The 24,536-nt window shown below is 48.3% G+C and overlaps 2 protein-coding genes across 4 annotated transcripts in view; one reads left to right on the forward strand and one right to left on the reverse strand.

The window, feature by feature from the left end:
• MRPL27 (mitochondrial ribosomal protein L27) overlaps positions 1-676 on the forward strand; it is a 477,291-nt gene extending 476,615 nt beyond the window's left edge. For all 3 annotated transcript variants that reach the window (XM_069067546.1, XM_069067548.1, XM_069067547.1), the window contains one exon: positions 259-676. In XM_069067546.1, coding sequence (XP_068923647.1) covers positions 259-465 — 207 coding nt within the window. In that variant the 3' untranslated portion in view covers positions 466-676. The remainder of the gene's footprint in view (positions 1-258) is intronic.
• A 6,111-nt stretch (positions 677-6,787) lies between these two features.
• The window catches only part of XYLT2 (xylosyltransferase 2), an 18,447-nt gene continuing 698 nt past the window's right edge, over positions 6,788-24,536 (reverse strand). Inside the window, exons 2-11 of the mRNA XM_069067549.1 lie at positions 20,104-20,602; positions 19,651-19,826; positions 19,243-19,445; positions 16,915-16,995; positions 16,376-16,592; positions 16,064-16,240; positions 15,236-15,498; positions 14,594-14,789; positions 13,382-13,715; positions 6,788-12,528 (exon numbers count right to left, since the gene is read on the reverse strand). Coding sequence (XP_068923650.1) covers positions 12,206-12,528; positions 13,382-13,715; positions 14,594-14,789; positions 15,236-15,498; positions 16,064-16,240; positions 16,376-16,592; positions 16,915-16,995; positions 19,243-19,445; positions 19,651-19,826; positions 20,104-20,602 — 2,469 coding nt within the window. The 3' untranslated portion in view covers positions 6,788-12,205. The remainder of the gene's footprint in view (positions 12,529-13,381; positions 13,716-14,593; positions 14,790-15,235; positions 15,499-16,063; positions 16,241-16,375; positions 16,593-16,914; positions 16,996-19,242; positions 19,446-19,650; positions 19,827-20,103; positions 20,603-24,536) is intronic.

Consider the following 24,536-nt stretch of genomic DNA (forward strand, 5'->3'; position numbering starts at 1 on the left):
TGTGCATCTGCCACACTATTGGAATCATCCTTGCCCTTTTTGTCAGAGAATCAATGGCAAAGAAGTTTAGGCAATAGAAAAAAGAACCCAAGAATGAACTGCCTAGCTCTCTAGTCTCTCCCCATCCCCATCCCCATCCTAGCAGCTGCTTCCAGTGAATAGGTTTATTATGGAAGGTATTTCCTGAAACCCCAGGACTTTTCTGTTTTCCCAGGGACATCCTAGCTATTCAGCTGATAAGATTTTTGTGTGTTCCAGGTGGGACTGGGTAAGAACAAGTGTCTATATGCCCTGGAAGAGGGCACTATCCGCTATACAAAGGAGGTATATGTGCCCAATCCCAGCAGTCCTGAAGGTGTAGACTTGGTCACCCAGCTGCCCAAGGGTGCTGTGCTCTACAAGACTTTTGTCCACGTTGTCCCTGCCAAGCCTGTGGGCACCTTCAAATTGGTGGCTATGCTCTGAGTCTCCTGGCCATGTCATTTGTTGAAAACTAAAGCCAGAGTGCCAGAAGAAGGTTGAGCCAGATGCCAAGGAATCAGGGTGGAAGCAAGTCTCCCTGAGAGAATGGGTTTGGTTGACTGTGAACACAGAAGAGATTATATGAAGCAGCCATCCAAGGACTACCAAGTGTGGACCTACCTGAGGTCCAAAATAAAATTAGTTCAAGCCATGAGTTCCTATCATTTGGAAAATAAATCTGGGCAGGGCTGGATGGATAGAGTACTTTAATTCTCAGGTGGTGAGTGATGATGTTTGTTGAGTTCCTTACTATACCCCAACTTTACAAAGTGGAACCATAGAGATGCCCTCTTTTCTCTTCATTTTTTCTTCTGTTATTACCTAGAAGAGTTTATGGCAGAAGAAGCAGGGAAAAACCCAAGAAGTATAAATCAGCAGCTTGTACTGGTTGAGTTTTTGGCTTCCAGGGGAATGCTAGACCTTTGGGTTGATTTTGGTGAACTAGATAACACCCAGAGCTGTCACACTGTTTCAGACATATTCCTTTCACACCTTTGTCTCTAGTACTGTAAATGGCAGTAAGGAAACTGGCTTTGATAATATCTTGTATGGAAAGGGACTTAAGACAGGGTTAAAAGGTGACTGGTAGCTTAGGCCCAGGTTCTTTAAAAGTGAGGGGTCAGAATAGAAAGTGTGTATACCCCGGTCCCCTGTAGAATTTACTGTGTGGGATAAAAGACATTCCCCTGCCAGCCTCTGTCTGGTGTGGCATGTGCAGTGATTGGTCTGGTGGCTGTGGCTCCTCTTGGCCATTTCTGAGCAGAGGGGCGTAAAGAGACCAAGAGTTCCTTTCTAAGACCGGAATAAAGACTTCACTTCTTATCATTCCAGAAGCTCTGGAAAGCTGGAACAGGAAAGGTTAGGACTCCTGAGATCCACTTATAAATCTTTTCCTTATTTTTTCTGTGGCCTTGAATAAGACTTCTCTCTTTGTAATTCACTTTACCCTTTGTGCTTGTGGGCAGTATTGTAGACCCATCACTTCTTTGCAAATGCTGGAGGGAGCTTTCTAGGATAGAGGACCAAAAATTTTGGGAGTGTGGCCACAGATCGGAGTCCCCGAAGATGTGGCATCAGCAAGATCCTCCTGTTGCACTGTCTTGAAGGCACCAAAGGGCATCTAGCACAACTGGAGTTTGGCAGAGGCTTCCTTCTGGTGGCAACTTGGCACCATCTCTGCTGCCTGGGTTGGTCTGGGATAAGGAGGTGGCCAGGAGGAGGCTGCTTGCATGCTCCTACACTGCAGTATTCCTCTGAGTAGGGAAAGCAGTTGTTCTCTGGAATGGGTGGGCAGAGCCAGGGCTGGGGGGCATGTTGGGGAGTGGTCCCAGGGATTCCTCATAGGTTGGTGGAAGCTGGAGAAAGAAGCAGAGATGTCAGCTCTGTTAAAAAGTATAGAGGGGAAGCTTTCCCAAACTCTGGTTTCTGTACTTCTCCCACCCACTGGCCTCTCCATTCAACTTTCTTTCCCCCCTTATGGTTCTAGCCCTTTGTAGAAGCAAATGGAGTTCGAGCCATTGTCTCACAAGGCAACCCCTCAGTGTCCTCTGCAGAAGCCTTTTCCCAGGGGTTATCCTCTCAATGGAAGAAAACCCATCCTCCTCTGTCCCAGTGACATAGTTCAGTCTTTGTTGTTCTTCATCAGTGACTCAAATGAGGGAGCTATGTGAGCTGAGGGGGAGAGGTACGAGATAAGGGCTAGGGATGACTTCTTAGAAACCCTAAAGAGGTGATTATTAACATAGGACCACCTCTCTGCAGGCCCATAGTCCAAAACGATGTGCAATTAGCTGGTGGATCTGCTGTTGCCGGTCCTTCTTTCGAACACTCTCATAGCTGGGAAGACGTGGGGGGTGCCAAGGGGGTAGCTGGTAGTTGCTGGGCAGTCCCACACAGAATACTTCATCACCCTGGAAGTGCCCCTGTAATCAACAATATCCAGTGACCTTCTCTTTCTAGGAAGGGGACAGAGTAAGCATACCCATTAACCATTGTGTGGATTCCCTTCCTGAGCACTGCACTTGGGTTTTGTGTCCCAAGTTCCCATTCCTTTTACTCTATCTAAGGATATCTCCAGTTTGTCACAGGCCATTCCTTGCTCCCATCCTCCAATTTTGAGTTTTCTGTTCTAATTTCTCTACACAAAAGTCTCACCATTGTTCCCTTTTTTGGAATAGAAGCAACTCACCTGCACTCTAGTTCTCATCCTCTCTGATGGCTGGGATCTGGCTGGACCCACCAAGTCCTGGTTATTGCTAAAGTAGGGAGGGGGACAGTCCTAGGGGAGAAGGATGAAAGGTGAGCCACCTGAACCTTACCTAGCTCTGGGTTCCCCACCTGGAGCACTTGCCTTGACTCCTAGGCAGAGGCCCAGGTCCTTCTTGGGAGCCTCACATTTCTTTCCTCCACTCACCCCCAACTCAATCTACTAAGTCAGAGTGTGAACCTCAGTTCCTTAGCTTTTCTAAAACCCACTTGGCTGGAAAGAGATTGCATTCCTTCACGCCCTGCTGGCTCTTTAGAGAAACAAGCCCCTCTATCTTGCCAGGTCAGAGTCTAAGGGAAAACCTTGGATAAGCTGCTACTGCTTATGGTGCCTGTATCCCTAAGGACTGTCTCCTTAGCTTCCTTCATTCTGGTTTTCCCCATCTTTTGTCTACTTCTGAAGTAGGATACTCTGGGTTTTCCCATCAAAGCTAGAGAAAGTGAGAGTGCACTGTTGCTAAGAGAGCTAGGGGGAAGAGCATTGTCTTCACTGAGAAAGGGCTCTTTGGTTTAGCTCTGGACAGTGATGGGAGTGGGGGAGGGCTCAGAGGCAGTTAACCCTTTCCCAACCCAGTATTACTGACTTGGGGGCTATGTAGCCCCAGCTTTAGAGTTCCTATACTAAAAGCCCCTACACTAAAATCCCTGAAAAGAAGGGGTATTCATTGGAGGCAGGACTGGAAAATGTCCATTACTTCTCTGAAAAGAAAGCTGTAGGCCCCAAGAATATCTCCCATTCACATGCAGGGTGCAGGGATGTCATGGTGAGGAGATGGAGGCAAGGCTGGGAAAGGGAGGGAAAATACTCACACACTGGCCAGGACCCTGGAAGAAACGGCAGGAGCAGAGGAACTGGCAGCACTGGGGGTCCCGCTGGTAGAGCAGCAGCAGCAAGATGGCCAGGACTAACACAAAAGAGGACACTACCCACCACCACACCAAGGCATAGTCAGGGGCCCAGCCTCCTGAACCTTCCTAGCTCTTCCCCAAGGGCTGTGGGGAGTAGCCAGCATCAGTCAAACTCAAATCCACCCCTCCCTGTCCCCCCTAGGCAGGGAGTCTCCCTTACATGTCTTTGGTGGCATGGCTTGGCTGAGGTAATATCCTGTTTCTACTGTAGAAACTTAGGCAGAGACAGAAAAGGGACAAGCTCTAGGCTTTCCATTTCTGATTATATAATTGACTTTGGAAACATGCAGAGTATGACTCTGCTCCTGAAAGAGCAGGGAAGTTTGGGATAAGTGTTTGGTCATTTAGGGGGTGGGACTCTGTGGTTCCTTTCAATTCTGAAACTATGACATACCCTTTCCCCTGTCAGCTCTGGGAGAGATGTGTGCATATTGGTGATAACATTCCACTTTATAATGAAACTGAAAAAGTTGGTAAAGAACTTGTTCCAGGGCCACCCCAAGGATCAGTGGTGAAGCTGAGAACCTTAGTCCTGTCAGGTAAACCCACGGGCCTGATGTAGGTGCCCTAGGGGACCCTAATAATAATAGCTAGTATTTAGTACTGTAAGGTTTATCAGGCACTTTATACATACCCTGATCCTCACAATAACCCTACAAAGTAGGTGCTATTATCCTAGCAACTTGCCCATGGGCACACAACAAAGAAGTATCTGAAGAAAGATTCTCAACTCTAAGTGACTTCTAGATTTCATAGAATTCTTAGCACCCAAAAGGGGCCCCTACTTGAGCTTTCTACACAAAGCAAGATCCTGTCTGCAGCATACTTGAGGGATTGGCATTTGTCTTTGACTTGAACATTTTCAGGATAGGCAACTAACTACCAATATGGTGTAGTGGAAATAAACTAGACTTTTTTTGCAAAGACTTGGGTTCAAATTCTGGCTCTTCTGTGACGTCGAACAAGTCACTTAGCTCTTCTAGGATCTGGTTTCTTCACATTTTAAATGAAAGGTTTGGACTAGAACTCTTAAGATCCTTTCTAATTCTAAATCTATGATCTAAGGCACCTGGTTCCATTACCAAACAGCTTTTGTTATGAGAAAGTTTTTGTATGGAGCCAACATTTGCCTCCAGAGAACTGCAGAGTCAAAATGAATGACAAATTGCTGAATGACAGCAATTTGAAGATCTCCATCACATTCTCCCCCAAGTCTCCAGGTTAAGCACCTTCCTCATGGGACACAGTTTCTATTTCACTCACCATCCTCTTTTGGACTTTCCAATTTACTATCTGCCCTAGAGTGTAATATCTAGCTTTCTGCCCCTTCTACCTTTTCACCCACTTCCAAACTCAAGGAGAAACAAGTCCCCCTCACCCCCAGCCCACCCCCTCAGAGTTCTTTGGACAAAAGGTGACTTGGAGTAGGGGCCTATGGTCCAGGTGTCCCATACTCTACCACTTTGAGTGAAGGGCCTGGGTTCACTTCTTAGGACTAGGGGTGTGGGAGCCTGTCTCAGGGGACAGGACAAACTGCCAGGTGCCTAGTACTCACCTGTGGCAATGGCGATAGCGAGAATGTTGGTATCCATGGAGATCCTGGGTTAGTGGGATACTGGGTGAAGGCATTGACCTCAAGAGCTAACCTGGAGGCAGCCAGCACCACTGGCCAGGCTGGGCCAACACGGGCATCAGTCCCAGCGTGACTGTGTGTGTGGCTCTCTCGTTTCCCAGCTTCTCTGGCCCTCTGCTCTGGGGGAGCCTGGTCACTCTTCGTCCCCAGCAATATCATGCCATGGGCAGTGCTCCCAGGAGCTGCCCAGCCCTTTTAGTGGTGGGCCCAGGCTCTGCCAGGTAGTAGCTATAACAGCACGTGGCTCCCATGGAAAACCTGCTGGGATGGCTTAGCCTCCCCTCCCCCTGGCTCAGGCTCCCATCGGCCCCTAGGGAGCTTCAGGCTCTGGCACCACTGGCCCTCCAACTGAGAGTGAATCTTTGCATCTTGGTCCTCTCATCCCAGCCCCCAATTCCCTCCTGCAGTGAGACAAACTCTCCTCCCTGCCCATCTTTACTTCCCATTGGACCAGGAAAATGGACCTCCAGTCCTGATTGGCTGCATCCAGGCTTTGAGGGCTACTCTATGGAGCCATGTGTCTCTCGTTGCCACAGAAACCAAACACACAGGGCAGAAATACAAAAGCTGCTCTCCTCAGGGCAGCAACCTGGCCTTTTCTTTCTTTCTCCTCACCCTTTTTTTTTTTTTGGTTCTCCAAAGGAGTTATTGTATAGCCTTCGAAGCCCCAACATCCACTTGCCTGCCCTCCCTCTAGATTTCAGATCTCAGTCTCTAACCCCAGAGGCCAGGCAAGGGAGGATTTCAAAGCTCCCACCACACTTAAAAATTTTTTATCTCTATCTCCCAATACAGATACATTAGCCTGACATGGTTTAGCTTTATTAGAGGGCTTTTTCAAAAACAACAACAACAACAATCTCTAAGCCTTAATTATTTTTGTGGCAGGAGCAAAAACTTTCTCTAGCCCAAGTTCTCTGGTTATTTTGTTTCTGCTGCTTTGGTCTTGGAACCTGTCGAGAAGAATGGGGGCAATTCTGCCTTCAGAAGGCCCCATAGAGCCTCTGAACCAGAGGCCTTCCTGGTCGCCCCAAATACTAGTGCCTTCCCTTGCACTTCTATTTCACTCCTTTTTAAAAAATATATTTGTATTTATTCAATTTCCATTTCCATTGTTTGTATTTTATATGTTTGTGTCCCTCACTAGAATACTGGGTGACTGTAAGAAAGGGAAAGGAATAAACATTTATTAAGCACCTACTATATACCAGGAAGGGCATGGAGGTGGTATAGTAAATGGAGTGTTGGGTCTGAAGTCAGGAAGATGCATCTTCCCAAGTTCCAATCTGGCCTCAGGCAATTGCTAGCTGTGTGACCCCAAGCAAGTCACTTAACTGTTTGCCTTAGTTTCCAAATCTGTCAAATAAGCTGGAGAAGAAAATGGCAAACCACTCCAGTATCTATACCAAGAAGACCCCAAATGGGGTCACAAAGAGTCAGACACAATTGAACAACCAAAACAATACAAAACATTTTTTTTTCTCACTTAACATTTCCTAGAATTCTTTGATCTTTTGTGCTAACATCTCAACTAAAAAAATTATTTCAGACAATATTCACTTTACATAACACATGAAATCTATAGTACCATAAATACTGTATAGCAAATAAAATCCTTAAAACGAAACCATTTTTTAACCTTCCACTGTGTCAGATGGTGGTGTGAAGACAGTGTACTGTATAATATACCGATGTAAACCTCTACCTTGGCCACTCTATGAAAACCAAGGGAGAGGCTGCTTTATAGATGAGGAAACTGAAGCCTAAGGAGGTGAACTGACTTGCCCAGGGTCACAGTGGTATTAACAGAAGAGGAATTTGAATCCCAGTGTAAGAAATGCTTGTCGACTGAAGTTCCTCTTTCTGCAAGAAGCCTTTCCCAGTCCCTTTCACCACCTTCCCTCTGAGATGACTTCCAATTTATCTTGTTTTCATCTTCTCTCTCCCACTGGATTGTGAGTTCCTTCAGAGCTGAGGCTATTGTTTGCCTTTATATCCTTAAGTACTTAGAACATATATATGTTCAGTTGATTCAGTCATGTCCATCTCGGGTCTTCTTGGCAAAGATACTGGAGTGGCTGGCCATTTCCTTCTCCAGCTCCTTTTGCAGATGAGGAAACTGAGGCAAACGGGGTTAAGTGACATGCCCAAAGTCATACAGCTAATATCCGAGGTCAGGTTTGAACGTAGGAAGATAAGTCCTCCTGATTCCAGGCCTGGCACCCTGTGTACTATGATGCCACATAGCTGCCCCATAGTAGGTATTTAATAAATGCTTATTAATTCGATTAACCACAAATGTGGAACAAAACATAAACATGCTAAACCCTAAACCTATTTATGTATTTTGGGGGAATGGGCAATCAGTATGGATGTTTGATTTCATCAGTGTAAGGAAGTCCCAGTGTGGAAACTCTCTCCATTGGGACTGATCCAGAGCTCATCTGTGACTATCTTAGGAGCTATTTGGGAGCACCGAGAGGTCTTGGTTTGTTTCGTACTCTTCCTCCCCCCCCCATAGAACTTTTTTCTTGACTTCTCCTTTGGACTTTTCTCTCTTTTTAAGCCTCACCTAAGACTTCCTCTGCAGCTAGTGCCTCCCCCAACAAATTAACTTGTGTGTGTGTGTGTATATATATATATATTTATATAGCATGTTGCCTCTGCTCTCCTGTTAGAATGTTACCTCCTTGAGGGAAGAAACAAGCATTTATTAAGTACTTACTATATGCCTGGCACTGTGCTTAGTAATAGGGATACAAAGAAAGGCAGAAATTTTTTTTTTTAAATAACAGTCTCTAGTCTTCAGGAACTCACAGTATAATGGGGGAAACAACAGGCAAACAACTATGCACAAACAAGATACAAACAGGATAAACTGGGGGTAATCTCAGGGAGAAGGCACTAAAACTAAGGAGGATCAAGAAGGCTTTTTGCGGAAGGTGACATCTTAGCTGAGACTTGAAGGAAGCCAGGAAATAAGGATGAGAGAGAGAATTCCAGGCATGGGGGACAGCCAGAGAAAATGGCCAGAGACCAGTGATGAGAATGTCCTGAGAAAGAACAAGGAAGAGAATAAGGTATGAGGAGACTGGAAAGGCAGGAAGGGGCCAAGTCATGAAAGAGTTGTCCCATCTTGTCTTTGTATCACTGAACCTAGCTTGGATGTATTGGGAGATCAAGTGACTTGACCAGGCAGACACAACTAGTGTGTGTCAGAGTTCATACTCAAACCCAGGTTTTATTTCTCCTTGGGACTAATTGAAGTAGCCCAATTAATTGGTCTCCCTGCCTCCATTCTGTCCCCTCACCAATCCATACAGCTGCCAAAATGATTTTCCTAAAATACACATCCCTGTTCTGGAAGCTAATGGCTCCCTTTGCCCTTAGGATCAAATGTCAGAACCCTTTTTTTGGCATTGAAAGCCCTTTCCCATCTGGTCTTGGCCCACCTTTCCAAGCTTATTACATATTCCTCTTCTTCATGTACTCTAAAGTGGCCTTTTTGCTGTATCTCACACACAGCATTCCCAATTCCATCTTGGTACCTTCAAACGAGCTTCCCCACTCCCAGGACACACTGCCTGCTCATTTTTGCCTCTTGAAAATTCCTAGCCCCCTTTAGAGGTCAGTTCAAACTCCAGTCTTGCCATGAAGGCCTTCCTGATCTATTTCCCACAGCCCTTCCCAGCTGCTAGTTCTACCCACTACCCAAATTACTCTGTACTATCTTCTATGTGGACCTGCTGTTTCTACAGATAGATTGTAAACTCCTTGAAGGCAGGAACAGGTCTCATTTCTGTCTTCCTATCTCCATTACCTAGCATAGTCCTTGGTATATAATGGGTACTTCGTGAATGCCAGCTGGTTGCTTCCTTCATCCAAAGCTGGCCATCTTCCTGTTACAACATTCTCTTTTTCTCTGTTCACACATATACATTCACATTTGAATTACCTATGGCACAGTGGATGGACAGAATGAGGGTCTTGGAGCCATATTCAAATGTACGCTGAATAACCCTGAGCAAATTGCTATCAGCCTGTTTCCTCATTTATAAAATGGGAAGCATCTGCCTCTCAGGATTGTTATAAAGAAATAATACATGTAATATATAAGTGCTAGTTGCTATTGGATCTGTAAACATACATACACCACACACACAAGTTGTTTCACAGGTTGCCCTGGGCAAAGATCTCATTCCAAAGTCATCAGTCTATCAGTGGTGAGCTCTCCTCCCTCACCCCCTAACCCCCAGCTTGGCTGGTCCTTAGGAAATATTTAAGTGAACTGGGAACCAAAGTTTGTTATTATTGTTTTTAACTAGAATGAAACCATGGCTCTTTCCAAAAACATTATACTGTCTTTAAAATCAGAAAATTAACATCCTGACATCACCAAAGCTGCCTCTAAATCCAAAGGCATCTTTATTTGGTCTGAATCCCTGCTTCTACTTTCTGGGTCATCCTCAAGGAGTTGGGGGTTGTGTAGTAAGCTCCTGGTTAGGGGCGCCCTCTCCTGGCCATTCAGGAAAATACTACCTGGAAACTGGGTCGCTTCAGTTAGGCCTGTAGACCCTCCCTCACTGCCCACCTCGTCCAGGTCCTGGCAGAACAGAAGCCTTCCCAAAGTCAACTTTATCAGTTTTCACCTTAGCCCCACTATTGTCTTGGGACCTGCCCTGGCCTGCTGGTTTCTAGGGAGAGGATATGACAACTCCTTTCTTTAGCACAGCATTATTTCTTTTCTCTCCCACCCACCCACAGACCCTTGTTTTCTGAGGCACTTACCTATGTGACCTTGGACAAATCATTTAACTTCCTTGGACCTGTTTCCATATCTGTAAAATACAGTTTGACTAGATGGCCTCTGTGGTCCCTTATAGCTCTGTGTACATAAGTTCTCTTCTCTAGTCCTTCCCCACCTCTACCCCCATGGCCAAATCAGGGTGCCAGGACAGCTGCTGCTCTGTTCATTTCATGTTCTGTCCTATATTAAACGGACTGGTGGAGTGTGGTTAACAAGTTACCCCTATTCTCCAACCACCCTCCCCCCCCAAAACTTATTCATTCAAAATTCTTTTGTCTTCCTTCCCACTTGATGCAGTAAAAAGAAGAGTTATTTGGAATCTGTAAATCCCAGCTCCAATCCCTAGTCAAATACTACAGAAAGCTGTGTCATGAAGACCAGAATTTCAATTCTGCCACTCTTACTGTGTGACCCTGGGCAAGTCATTTAACCTCTTCTCAGCCTGTTTCCTCAACTGTAAAATGAGGATTATAATAGCACCTACTTCCCAGGGATGTTGTAAGTATCAAATGAGATATCTGTAAACACTCTGTAAAACTTAAAGCGTTATATAAATACTAGTTATTATTCTTTTTATCCCACAATTAGGGATAAGGCATAAAATGCAAACACCCTACAGAAAGGTAACCTGCTGACAAATTACACTATGGTGTAAATGACATTAAGGGACAGGAGGGTCACCCAGGACGAGAATGACCACCCAAACTATACAGGATTCTGCCTCATGCCCAAATGGCTAAGCCTACTAGACAGTTTCAAGGGGCTCAGAAATTTAGGGACCACCCCTGAGGAAAATTAGTCCAGACAGGTTGCATATTGCTCTCTTCCTGGAGTCAAGTGGACCCAGATGTGACGCCCTTGATATCTCTATGGTTCCTTGAAGGAGCTCCTAAGATAATGTGGTAGGGGGAAGCCAGATGGGGAAGGAGAGAAAAGGGCTGGCCTTGCACAGGTCATGCAGAGGCCATGGCAATCAGAATAGGTGGAGGGGAATGACAGTACAGAGTCTGATGCTCCCAAGGGGAGGGTGGGAGGATGGGGAGGTGCCAGCTGTGGGCCTGCCAGAGTGCTCCATCAGGCTCCAGCGCCTGCCTCACTCAGCAGGAGCCCCTCCTCCAAGAAGCATGCCACGGACCACAGCAGAGATGTAAGAGATATATTTCCGCTGTTGCATATTTCAGATTTTACACAGCACTCCAGGCCTACCACTGCTCTAGCTCCTTTTCCAGAATGACCTGAGGGCAGTTCTTGCTCTTCTGTCTCTAGTTCACTCCTCCCATCACAGGGACCACTCTGCAGCCAGGACCCCTCAAGCTCCCTGCTTTGCAGAGTCTCATCTGTCAGCCCCCTAGGAGCCTCAGAAGCAGCACCCATTTCACATAAAGGGGACAGAGCAGACCATGAAACCAGGAGCCCTGGATATCTCCCCCTCCTGTGTCTCCTCTCTGGCCTCCTGGCCTGTCCAGTGGCCAATTCCACAGATGACTCTACCCAGTTATCTATTAGCTCTTTAGGTATGGGTTGCTTTTTTTTTTTTGCCAAGACCAGCAGCATCCTCTGCCCTTAGCTCTACCGGCCTGGGCTTCCGAGGCAGACAGTCAGGGGATCCGAGCTATCTCAAGTAGTCCCTTGAAGTGCCCAGTTGGTCCCTTGTTCTGCAGGTCTTAGGGGGGCCGTATCTCCCTGGGGTTGCCTGGGACTTTATTGCACATCACTCCTCTCTACTCTTCTTGTCCTTAGACCCTCTCCACAGGCCATCTTAAAAACAGGAAAGTAGAACCTAGAGAGGACACAAGAACAGCACTGGCTCGGTAGCCAAAGGAACTCTGGCTTTCTCCATTCTTCTCCAGCCCCCAGCTTGGAACTGTCCAATAAGGAGCCCATCAGTGTCCACCTGCTGCTTGATCCTGGGGCTTACTCCAGCCGAGGAATGGAGGGGGAATGGGACAGCGGGCTAGACCCCAACTTCTCGCCCAAGGGTGAGGATGGTTCCTCTATCGCCTCTTCCTCTATGGAGTTCCTAAAGTAAAATGTCCCGGGGTTTTCCCCAGGCTCCCACTGTGGTCCCGCTACCTCAGCCGACCATCAGCTTTGACAGGACCAAGCTCTGACTTGGGGTCAGGAGAGAGGGAACTCCAGCTGGTTTGGCTGCAGGGCTCCAGGTTGGGACAGATGGAGGGGCCTATGGCACATAGCCCTGCCACTGACCAGAAGCTGCCCAAGGTGCTATCTGTCCAGTCCTCCAGGGCAGGGCCAGTCAATTCTGAGTGCTTCCGAGAAGCCTCTTCTGCCTGGTCTGGCTGGGGAAGGTTCAAGATTCCACTCAGGCCTTGGAAACTCTGCTCCATGTACTCATTGTGGGGGGGCCCAGCATGTAGCCAGCTCCCATCATCTGGAGTAAGCACAGAAAGGACACAGAATCAATATTCCCCACTCCATTTGATAGGTCCATGTCAGGTTCAAGAAGAACTCCCTAGCTTGGTATGGGGACCAGGATTCCCTAGTTCCAACCTCACCCCTAGATGGCCACTTGCTATGGGACCACAAGCTCATCATTTATCACCTCCAGGCCTTTGTCCATAAGACAGGGACCATGATCCCTACTTCATCTACCTTAGGATAAAATGAGATAACAGATCAGCCTAAAAATGCTCTCATAAATGCAAGGAGTTATCATTATCATCCTGCTCTTTCTCCCTCACTGTGATCTAGGAGGCAGTATGGTAAAATGGGAAAAACCCTGGCTCTGCAGTCAGAGACCCTGGGTTCCAATCCCCATTCTGATGGTCACTACCTGTATCACCTTGGACAAATCATTTCACTTCCTTAGGACTTAGTTTCCTCATCAGTAAAATTGATGGGGAAAGGGAGTGAGGTAGTGAGGTAGAGAAAGAGAGAGCTCTCTTGAGCTAGCAGGGCACCAGGAGTGGTGGGACCAGGAAGAAGGTGCTCACTCTGATGTGATGGCAACAGAATATTCTGTATTTCCCTAGGGAAGTTCTGATTACAAGAAAAGGGGCCTTTTAATCAGGCCCTGCAAAAGGAATATCCTTTGCTCAATTACATATCCCAATTTCTGCTTAGGAAAATAGGTTCAACATACTGATAGCCCAAAGGGCACTGACCACTTTGCGGGAGATGGTATTTAAAGGGCTCCAGAGGGCTGAGGTCTGATTGGTCACTGGGTCCGCGTGCCTGGCAATTCCCATTCTGACTGGCTCTAGGGCTGCAGCATCATCCATTACCTTTCCTGAGAGGTAGTTTTTGGTTGAAGGTCAGGGGCAACACTAGGAAGCGGGTTTCACCCAGCGGTTCCCAGAACTGCAGCAGACGGACGGTCCAGGCACCAGGTCGCAGGGGCCGGCTCAGGGGAGGCTTATACTGAGTGACCTCAGCTTCAGAGTCCACTGTGATATCATATGAGGTGGCCACCACAAAGGTGGGGTCGATCCAAACCACAGTGGCTGTGAGGTTGGGGCCACGGGCCCAACGCTGCATGGCTACTGGCTCATCCAGAGGTCCCAACAGTCCCCCAAAGTTCCGGAAGAGACGTTCCTTGGGGTCCCACTCTGTGCCCACCTGTCAGGAGGGAAGCATTTGGAGAAGATGCTGGTGGTGAGCTTTGTAGGAGGATGGGTGGGAAGGGGAGGAGGTGGAGTGTGTCACTAACTGTTTGTGACCCTAGGCACTCTATTTCCCCTGTTCTATGTCTAAAATGAGGAGGTCTGAGTGCATGACCGCTAAGAAATTTTCTTCTCTACTGCTCTGCAATGAAAGGGAGGAGAATGAACTACAAAGGAGAGACACAGAAACCTCAGCTGCCAGTATTTCACATGTACTTCTAGGATGCTGCCTGCCTTACCAGAATGTCAGCTCCTTGACGACAGTGGCTTTGTACCCTAGCACTTAGGGATATACACTGGCATATAGTTGTTGTGTTTGTCCTTTGTTCTTGAAGAGAACCATGACATCAGGGAACAATAATGTGACTAGCAGTTGACTTAGATTTGAGTGAGGGAGGGCTGTGCAAGGTCACCAGCCTCACTTTCTCCTCCAGAGTCATCTGAGTCTGGTGGCCAGACACAGATCAGGACAACTGGAGATGGCCCACGATGCAATGGGAAACCCTGGCCCTTTTAGGTTAAGGCCTTTTCAGATTCTCACTTTGAGTGAGGTAACAGTCCATTCAGTGAATAGGCCTATTTAAGAAGTGAGTCAAGGGAATGACCTATAATAGGTGCTCAATAAATGTCTGGCTAAGGAAGTGAAAGATAAGCTTTTGAGATCCAAAAGTTTCTCTGTCTACCCGTAGCTTAACCTAGACTAGATCCCAGAGACATGGAGGAGGGATATTAGGCTATCACTACCCTCTAGATCAAAGGACACCCATGACTGCAATGTTGTACGAGGGGCATGGGGACAAGGGGGGGTCAAGGGGATGAGGGCCCCCATCCCACCTCCAGGTTCTGCAGCCGGTTGGCCTGACCATTGTGTTCTGTCAGCTTCAGGGCCCCTCGAGGCATCAGCCACATCTCCAGCGCCTCTTCTGGCCCAGAGGCCACAGGCTGCACCGTCTGGGTCAACAAGTAGCCCTGGAAACGGTCATCATAGAAATACAGGTGGACACTGGATGGGAAGCCCTTAGGCTTAAACCTATGATGGATGTAGGGGAGGGGGAAGGAGAAATGAAGACACTTGTCAACAGAAACAGGCCAGGAATAGGAGGTCCCAGAAAGGACCATCCTAGAGCCCCACCCTATGTTAGTTCTACTCTCCATTCCTCTTCTCTATAGCAAAAATTCTTATTTATAAAGGTTTTTCTTCAAGCGCTCTTTCCCCTTTTTTTAAGCCCCCATTTATGTGTTCTTTCTTCCCCATCAGACCTGGAACAGATTACGCCCCTCATCATAGTGAAAGCTCCCTATAAGAAGGGACAGCACCTTTCCCATTAAAGAGGGAACTAACCCCTCAATGGCAGGGACCATGTTTTCATAACCTTCTATATCCCCTCAAGAGGAGTCTGTATACAGGGGTTGACTAGGACAGGGGAGAGGGGGAATGATTGACTTCAGCAAGGGGAGGGGAGTGGTATCTCCCACCTGCAGAGCTGGTTGGTTGAAGGGGATGCCACGGCAGCAGCATGGCGTAGGCCGAGGCGGGAAAAAGCTGTGTAGGCAGTGAGGATCACATCGTTGAGCCCACCCAGGCCGTCGGCAATGTCGTGGGCATTTTCCCAGTATGCTTTGAGGGCTGGCGTGTTGGGAGGGTAACTACCATAAAGGTGAGAGTCCAAGATTTCTAGCACTTCCTGGTTCACAGTTGACTCAAATTTTCGGGCAAAGAAGGTAGGTCTGGAGAGTTGCTGGAGTGTAAAGAATGTAAGACAGTTGTTGGGATTGCAAAGAGACTAGAAGCCACACATCACCCATGGAGCAAAGAGATCTCTGGGTTCTACCTGCAGGTCATACATCACTATCACTAACAGACAAGGAACCAGAAGTAAGATCAGCGCTAGATTTAGAACTGGTAGGGACCTGGGAGGTCAACAAGTTCAACCCTCTCATTTTAAGACTGGAAACTAAAACCCAAAATGACTAGTTCAGTCACCCAGCCAGTGAAGCGTGCAAGGAGTCTTCCTGACCCCAGCTTCAGTTCTGCCTCCATCTGGCCTCTTGGTAACCTCAGGGGTAGCTTCATTTTTATACCCAACTTCCCTGTGGGATCCCATCTCCCTACAGCAATGAAATCACAGGAAGTGGGAGTGCGAGTGGGCTAATTCTTATGCACCAGCCCTGTCTCAGGCCAAGTGCTGGTATCCCTTGCCACCCTGCCCAGGAGATTAAAGGTCCCCCAGCCCCCCAGGCCAGGACTTGGAAGGGCACACAGGAACCACAAGCCAGTCTGCCCTAGGTGGGCAGGGGAGGCACCTGTAGCCGAAGGAAGTCTTGGGGCTTGAAGTCATTGGGGGAGCAGCCACACCAGTCCACGATATGCTTGTACTGACATTTGCAGCCCAGCTTCCGGTTCCAGTTGGTGACACGCAGGTTGTTGTCCACAAGGGTGTTGCAGGTGGGGCTGTTCTCCAGCACAGTGTGGAAGAAGGACTGTGGGGGGTGGGTGGGAGGTGAGGCAGTCCCCCTCACCAGGTGCCATGTGCCCATCCTCTACTGACCACTTTCTTCCTCCTTCTTGGCCACTCCCTCCCTCCCCCCAGCCTCCCCTAAGGACTGATGGCCCACCTCCGCTGGTAGAAGAGTGTAGGTGTAGAACTGGCGCAGCTGAGCCACAAGGGGGTCGTCTGTATAGACCACATACTCCACAAAGCCGCGGGTCAGGGCGAACCAATCCGAGCCGCCATCCACGACAATGCCCTCTGGAATCTGCCGTTCCCCCAGGCGCCACATGTGAGAGTCACACTCATGAAAGAGCCGGTCCAGGCCCTGCTTCTTGATGAACCTGTGGATGAGGGGCACAGGACTCACTCAGAGACAGCACCTGATTGGTGGTAGCTGGGGCAGGGGCAAGTGGGAGGAAATACTCAAGTCTAGGATGGGAAAGTGACTCTTGAGGCTTGCCTCCCCCTCTGCCACCCCTACCTGGCTGCCTGATGGGCTTCAGGACCACTCACTTCTTTGTAATTGGCAGGAAGTTTACAAACCTGAATTGGCAGCCAATGATTCAATCCCTCCATTTTCAGGGCAGGGTTCGAGGGGGATCCCTCTGGGCAGCCCATGAATCTTCTAGCCCCTCAACTGACTAACCTATAACTCATCCTTACCTTGAGTTGTCCCGGCCATGAGACTTGAGGAAGTTCTTATCATGGTATTTGGACAGGAATGTTACCAGCTCATCATTGGTCCTGGGGTAGGAAACAAGTGAGTTTAAGGGAAGAGGGAGGAAGGTACCCAGAGGCCCGGCCCTTAAAGCAGTCTCAGCACTCAATCTTTCCTCTACCCCCCCCAAAATGCATCTGAGTCCCTTCTTCTCTATCCTTTAAGCTTCTCTCCAATACAATTTCTTTCTTTCTCCTTCTTTCTTTTTTTTTTTTTTTTTAACAATTTTGGGTTTTTTAAAGTATATATTACTTCAGAAAATTCCATTTGTTTCTGGGTGGTATTCTGAATTCTTTTCCTTCTGTATATTTTTCCTGGATTTTATTGATGTTATTTTATTTGTCTATTTAATGATTATTACTTACGAGGTCATAATCAGTGTATCTAATGTTATTTGGCAGCTAGGTGTCCCCCATGGATATAGTGTTGGGCCTGGAATCAGGAAGATCTGAGTTCAAATGTGACCTCAGACACTTATTAGCTGTGTGACCCTAGACAAGTCACTTAACTTCTGTTTGCCTTAGAGGGAGATAGGTGGCTCAGAGGATAGGGAAGTCTGGAAGCCTGGAGTCAGGAAGACCTGAGTTCAAATGTGACCCCACTTACTAGCTGTATGATCCTGGGTAATTCACTCAACCCTGTTTGCCTCAGTCTCCTCATCTGTAAAATGAGCTAGAGAAGGAATGGCAAATCACTCCAGTGATCTTTGCCAAGAAGACCCCAAAAGGGGACACAGAAGAGTTGGATATGACTGCACAAGAACAACAAAAATGTTACTTGGAGTCTCCTTTTTTTCATCATATAAGCCTTCTCATATTTCTTTGTATTTTTCTCATTTGTAATTTTAAGTGGTTGGATAATATTGATACACATAAGTCATATTCTCAATGCATGCTACAGTTTGTTCAGACATTCCCCGATTACTAGATATGTGGGGTTGCTTCCAGTTTTTTGCTATTACAAATGATGCTAGCAGGAATACTGTTCACACATAGGTCTTTCCCCCCATCAGTAACAGCCTACAGACATGGTCCCAGTAATGGAAGGCCTGGGTCAAAAGGCATGAGAAGCTTTTTAGTTCCTAATTAGAGCTTTATTGATTCCAAAAAAGATTCCGCCAATTCACAGCTCCAACAAAAGTGTAATCAAATGCCAGTTTCTCTACAAAAAATTCAATTCACTACAATTGAATTTTAGTATTTAAAAAAAAAAATCTTTGCCAATTTACTGAGAAGGCTTTAATAAATACAGTAGGGGGCGGCTAGGTGGTACAATGAATAGAGCACCGGCCCTGGAGTCAGAAAGACCTGAGTTCAAATCCAGCATCAGACATAACACACACACACACACACACACACACACACACACACGCACGCGCGCGCGCGCACGCACTAGCTGTGTGACCTTGGGCAAGTCACTTAATCCCAATTGCCCTCCAAAAAACCAATAAATACACAAATACAGTAGAAAAAGCATTGGATTTGGAGTCCAAAGATCCTGACTCAAATCTTGGCCTTGCTATTATCTACTTGTGTCACCCTGGGCAAGCCTAGAGAGGTAACCCTCATTTGTTTTATTTTTATTTTTTCATTTATTTTCGGGGGGGGGGGGGGGGAGGAATGGACAATTGGGGTTAAGTGACTTGCCCAGGGTCACATAGCTAGTAACTGTCTGAGGATGAACTTGAACTCATCCTCCTGAGTTCAGACCTGGTGCTCTATCTACTTCACCACCTGGCTGCCCCTTTGTAACCCTCATTTATAGAGCAAGGGGGTTGGATGAGATGGCCACTAAGGTCCCTTCCAACTCTCAATCTGTGATCTTGTAACCCACTGCCAGAGAGGGGAGGGGAAGGACATCCTTTTTTTTTTAGCTGCTGGTAGGTGTAGGTATAATGATCTTAAAGCTGGGTCCTTCAATTTTTTTATATCATGATGAAGCCTAGGAAACACTTCTTAGAATAATGTGTGTAAAGGCCCAAAATACATAGGAGTACAAAGGAAACCAATCGTGTTAAAATGTAGTTATCAAAATACTGGGAAAAAAAAGGAAAAAATTTTTAAAAGCCATAGACCTCAGCTGAACTCTTGTCCTGAAGGCTCATAGGGAAGAGGACACACTCATCTTTATCCTTCTTATTTCTTTCTCATGTTCTCCCACTGTGCTCTCTGCCCTCTCCAACTGGGAGAGTCAGTGGCACTGACCTAGCTGACACCCAGGTTCCCAGCTGCCCTGGGCCTACCCCTCCCTTGATGGGAATGAGCCCCTAGTACCTGGTGGGGTAGTCGGTGGCACTAAGGTTGATGAAGAAGTCCCAGGTCCAGCCAGGTGCCTCTAGCAAGTCCTGCATGCTGCGCAGATACATCTTCAAAAGACTCGCGCCACCCCAGATGGTGCCCATGCGCCAAGGGGTCACCCGCACGTTGGCATAGTGCTGGGCTAGAGCGACCACCTCTCGGTGCAAGTAGTTAGAGCGCTAGGAAGAAGAAAGAGAGCCTTGCCCACAGCTCAGTAAGCTTCTTGGCTTCTCCTCTGTCCCCACACTGGCCAGAAATAGTCAAGAGATTCCTGGTCTCTCCCCAGCCAGGTTCCCCATCTCTCCTGCTCCCTTGTTTCTCCTCCATGTTGGCCACACCTCCCACATCCCTCTTCCTTCCATTGACTCCCACCCCTAAAGGTACCTTGTCTACATGGATGTAGAAAAAGTGTCGCTCGTGGTAAACAGCCTTGAGGAGCCGCTTGAGTTGCCGGATGGCACGACCATGAACCACCAGCATGTAGGCAATTCGAACTGAAGGCCTGCCTGGTGGTAACTGCACTCTGCTCTCATCCCACTGAATCATGGGGCTCACCTTTCCTGGGCAGTGGGGGGAGGGGGAGGTCAGAAGGGGTACAAAGAATAGGGACCTCAGTCAAGGTGCTTCTCACTTCCTCCCTTTGAGGGCAGTGAGGCTCCTTTTATGGGCAGCTGATTTCACCCCATGGATTCCCCAAGCTGAGTATCCAATCCAAGCAGGGCCTGAGTTTACTGCTCACTCCCCAAGACCCAGAGCTGGGTGTGTATATATCTTGAGTTAAGAATTGGGTGGTGAGGGGGAGGGAGAAAAGTTCTACCCAATGCTATGGGGCCTCACCAGACAGCTGGCAGTGTCGGGGCACCACCTTGGGCATGAGACTCCCTGCTTGGTGCAGACACACAACGTTGGCGATCTCCTGCTGACACTGCTTGGTGCTGGCCCGGGCCAAGGCAGACAGGGCATCCTTGCCTGTGATCTCACACTTGGGGGTGAAGCCATTCTCAGTGGGCTGCGGAGCACCCTCCACGCTGCCTGTGTCACCTTGTTGGAAGGCACCAGCAACACCTGCCCCAGGCAGCACCTCTCCTCCACCCCCAGTACTCAGGTTCTGGCGGCTGAGGGGCTCTCGGGGTGGGGCAGGGGGGACCCGGCGGCTGAATCTGTGCTTGCCCGTCACAGCTCTCACCACCTTAGCCACCAACACCCCAGGGCTATCCACTCGGCCCTTCCAGCGACCGTGCCTCCGGCCCGTATTCCCCCGTCGCCCCGCAGAGCTATCTCTGTCTTTAGAGCCCTCTCCTGGATCTGGTGGCCGCGGCTTTCTCTGTCGTCCCTTCTGCAAATAAATACATAAATGAACAAATAAATGAATGAATGAACCAACAGACTTTTGTCAACCTGGTCACCTACTCCCATTTGTTGCTACACTAATGTCTGGGAAGTAGGCCTGGGAAAAGAAAATCAGTTCTTTGGGACAGGGCAGGGCTGACCCTTTTTACAGAAAATAGAGGCCCAAGGGGCAGCTGGGTGACACAGTGAATAAAGCACTGACCCTGGAATCAGGAAGACCTGAGTTCAAATTCGGCCTCAGACACTTAACGCAAAAACTAGCCATGTGACCTTGGGCAAGTCACTTAACACCAACTGCCCTGCCTTCCCCTGTGCAAAAAAACCAAAACCGGAAAATAAGAGGCCCAGAGAGATAAATCCACATAAGTCAAGGTCTGAGTTGGGCCTAGGACCCAAGACTCCTGGTTCCCACTCTAGCACTGCCTGGCATCTTAAACAATTCCTCAAAGTCATTTACATATAAGCCTTTGTCTACAAAGCTTCTTTAGGGACAGGACAGGTAGTTGGGGGAAAAGCAATAGCATGAGATCTCGGGAGAGACATTGGACTTGGGAGTCAGAAGCCCCTTGGTTCAAGTCCTGACTCTGATATTTATTTCCTGTGTGACCCTGGACAAGTCACTTAACTATTCTGATCCTCAGTTTCCTCATCTGTAGAACAGGGATGATACAGAGAGATACTTTGAGCAAGGTCCACTGTAGAATGTGAAATGCTACAGAAATACATCCAAATTGAATTTTCTGCTCCTGACATCCTACCAACTGCCCCTTCCCTCCTGCTCCTCATCACTGTGGCAGTAGAGAAAATAATTCACTGTGAAGCAGGAAGCAGGATCTAGGGGAGCCTTGAACACCTCCTGATCCTTCTTCCTGATTCCCTGGACTTAGTTTACTTGCCCCAAACCTCCCCAGGATTTCTTAGCTAGAGTCTGGGTTGAGGCTTCTAGCTACATCAACACATCTGGATTCTTGCTGTCCCTGCTTCTCTCTTTTTGCCTGGTAATCAAGTAGGTTCCTCTCTTGCCTACCTCCACCCTTCAGTTTCCAAGCCCTACCATGACCAGGGCCCTTAAAAGTGGGAGGGAGGGGAGGCTAGGTGGCTCAGCTGAGTGAGAGCACCGGCTCCAGTGTTGGGATGACCTGGGGATCAAATCCGGGCTCAGATACTTAGCACCACACCCAGAAATAACTGGCCGTGTAACCTTGAGCAAGTTACTTAACCCCGATTGCTTAAAAAAAAAAAAGTAGGAGGGAATCAGAGGAGCCTGGCCCAAGACAGGAGCCCTGCCCTATGGATACCCATGTCCCCTGGGAATAGAAGAGATGAAGCTTTCACAGCTCTGTGCTATCTTCTTCCTTGGCAGGTTCCCAGGATAGGCTTGGGGGCTCCAGGTTGGAGCAGCAGCTGTACAGGGAGGGAAAGGATAGCCTAATAGAGAATCCTGTTCAGGAAGAGCAGTCTCTGGGAAAAAAGTTGGAGAGTAAAAGACTCCACTAACCCAAGTTTATGGCAGACCGGATGGTGGAATAGCCTAATTCTGTGCCACATGGTAGGTGTGAAAAGGCATTACCAGGTGCAGGCAATTGGGGCTGGAGAGAGCATTGCTGTGGTCTCTCCAGGGTGGATGGTGATGTCAGAGACACTATGGCTGAGGGGGAGAGAATGGAGGAGGAGGGCAGAAAACAAGGCAACAGGCCAGGCAGTGCTGTGGCCAGGGGACAGGATGTGGTGAGGAAAATAGGCATCTCTGTGCCCTGCACTGCAGCAGAGGGCTGGCTGACCCCAGGAAGGACAAGCCGAGAGGAAACTGGGGGAGGGGAAAGCACTGGGAGACCCCTGGGTGAGGCCAGGCCTGTGACCTTGGGGGGAGGTTTGGTGGTGGTCTGAGAAAGAACCATTTTTAAGTCAAGAGGCCTTTTCCTCCTCCTCATGGCCCCTCCTGTTCCCACAGCTGGTATTCCCTCTGCTGGCTCTCTGGGAGAGCTCTTCCACTATCATGTTGTCCCCCTGCTAGCTGTGGGAGCACACAGGTATAATTAAAGCTCCCCACTCTTCTGCCCTGGAGAGAGCCTTGAATAGCAGACCCAACAGTCTCTTGCAAGCTCATCACCTCAATAAGGTGAAAGCCAACTTCCTCCCTGCATCAAATGGAGGGGGGAAAGGGTGACTGCCCTTCTGACCTGGCTGTGTTCATCTGTTCTGGACATTTACCTGCCTCCTCACCAGTGTATGCCTAGCCACAGAGGACACCAGGGAAACCTCAGGGCTTTGACTTCCTATGGATGGGACATAATTTTCTTAATCCTCATTCTCCCCCTGCTGCTTCAATAGAACTAAGGGGGATGGGGTAGAGGGCAAAGAGGAATTATGTGTCACTAGACTCTCATACCTCGCCTTTCTACCCACAGGTTGAAGGAGAGGATGGGGACTAGTGAATGAGACATGCTATCTCCACCCCCAAGTGGGAATAGAGAACTCCCCAAGCTGTTCAGAGACAACAAAGTGGGTATGTGCAGTATCTGTCCCCAGGGCTTTGACAGCTGCCCCAGTGTAAGGCAAGCAAAAGAAAGGTCTGTGTTCTTATCCTGGCCCTGAAAAGAGTTCTTCATGACCACAGACACCTGTGAGTATTAGTTGCCCTCTGTAAAATAAAGTGGTTGAAATAGAGGATCTCCAAAGTCCATTTAAACTCTGATATTCTGTGATGTCAGTCTGTTTTCTTTTTCTTCCTTCCTTTCTTTTCCCTTTACCTTCATCCTGAGAATGTTTAGAGAAACTGGGGGGAAATTCATCAGGAACAGCAAGGTAACCCTTCCCAAGCAATCAGTGTGACTGGAGACCCAGAAGACAGCTAATAGCCTTAAAATACACAGGGTCCATCCAAACAGAGACCTAGGATGGCAATGTCTCCTTGCTTGTCACTTTCTGCATAAGCCTTCAGTGGGAAGTGAGGACCACAATCTAGCAGGGTGATGGGGCAGTCCCAGGTCACAGAAGGAGCAGCCTTTGAGATCACACTGACTCTGCCCACTTCTTTCATGAACATGCACTCCACTTACTAGGATCCTACTGGCACTTCTCTCCCTGCCTGGTGCCAGAGCAGAATGAGGTCTTACTAGGAGTGTTTGGTGTCTAAGAAGAACTAAAGTCTTGTGTGAAATTGAAAGCTGGAGTTGGGAGGGGGTTGTAATGATTATCGGTTTTGGGCTCCTCCCAAATCAAGAAGGGGCTGGGTAGGTCATCGGTGCTTCTGCATACACTCTGCTCTTGGATGTCTGAGTGGGAACCGTATTTGGACAAAATGCAGAGACTGCTCCATTCAGAGAAGTGGGCAATGAACAAGCTGTCCCCATCCCCTGAGTCAATCTCTGGGCTCTCCTTCACTACACCCCTTACTCCTTCCAGTGCTGAAAAAAGAGGAAGGTCCTTTCTCTTTTCTGGGAGGAAGACCAAATATCTCAGATCCTCCTAAGCTAAACACAGATAAAGACTCCTCCCAGTCTGTGGAAGACAAATCCCCTCCCCCTTCAGTTTCCCCATTCCTCCAGCTCCCCTATCCCAGCTTCTGGAGGGGCAGACAAAGTACTCTTCCCACCCACAACCCCCATAGTCTGGGCTCTAGAGTTACACCTTGCCCTGCACCCCACTTCTTCCAATCTGCTGCCTTGGCCCATGTGGCACCTCCTGGGAAGCCAAGTCGGTGATCCCCAAAGTTTCTAGGGCAGGGCCTTCCCCTGTTGCACACCTGCCCCATTCCCTGGCTCCTTTCCTCCAGTACCAACTTCTAAAAGTTTGGCCTGGGGCTCCAGTGACCGCTCTCCAGCCCACTCCCCCAGAAGTTGCATTCCCGTGGCCACCCAGGAAAGGTCCCCACTGCGGTCACCCTCCCGGTCCCCGGCTTTGGCCTTGGCTCCCCATCC

Source organism: Petaurus breviceps, unplaced genomic scaffold (assembly GCF_028583685.1).
Source record: "Petaurus breviceps papuanus isolate PSGF00001 unplaced genomic scaffold, PetGlider_PUasm1.0 90750, whole genome shotgun sequence".
In the NCBI taxonomy this organism is placed as follows: Eukaryota; Metazoa; Chordata; class Mammalia; order Diprotodontia; family Petauridae; genus Petaurus; species Petaurus breviceps.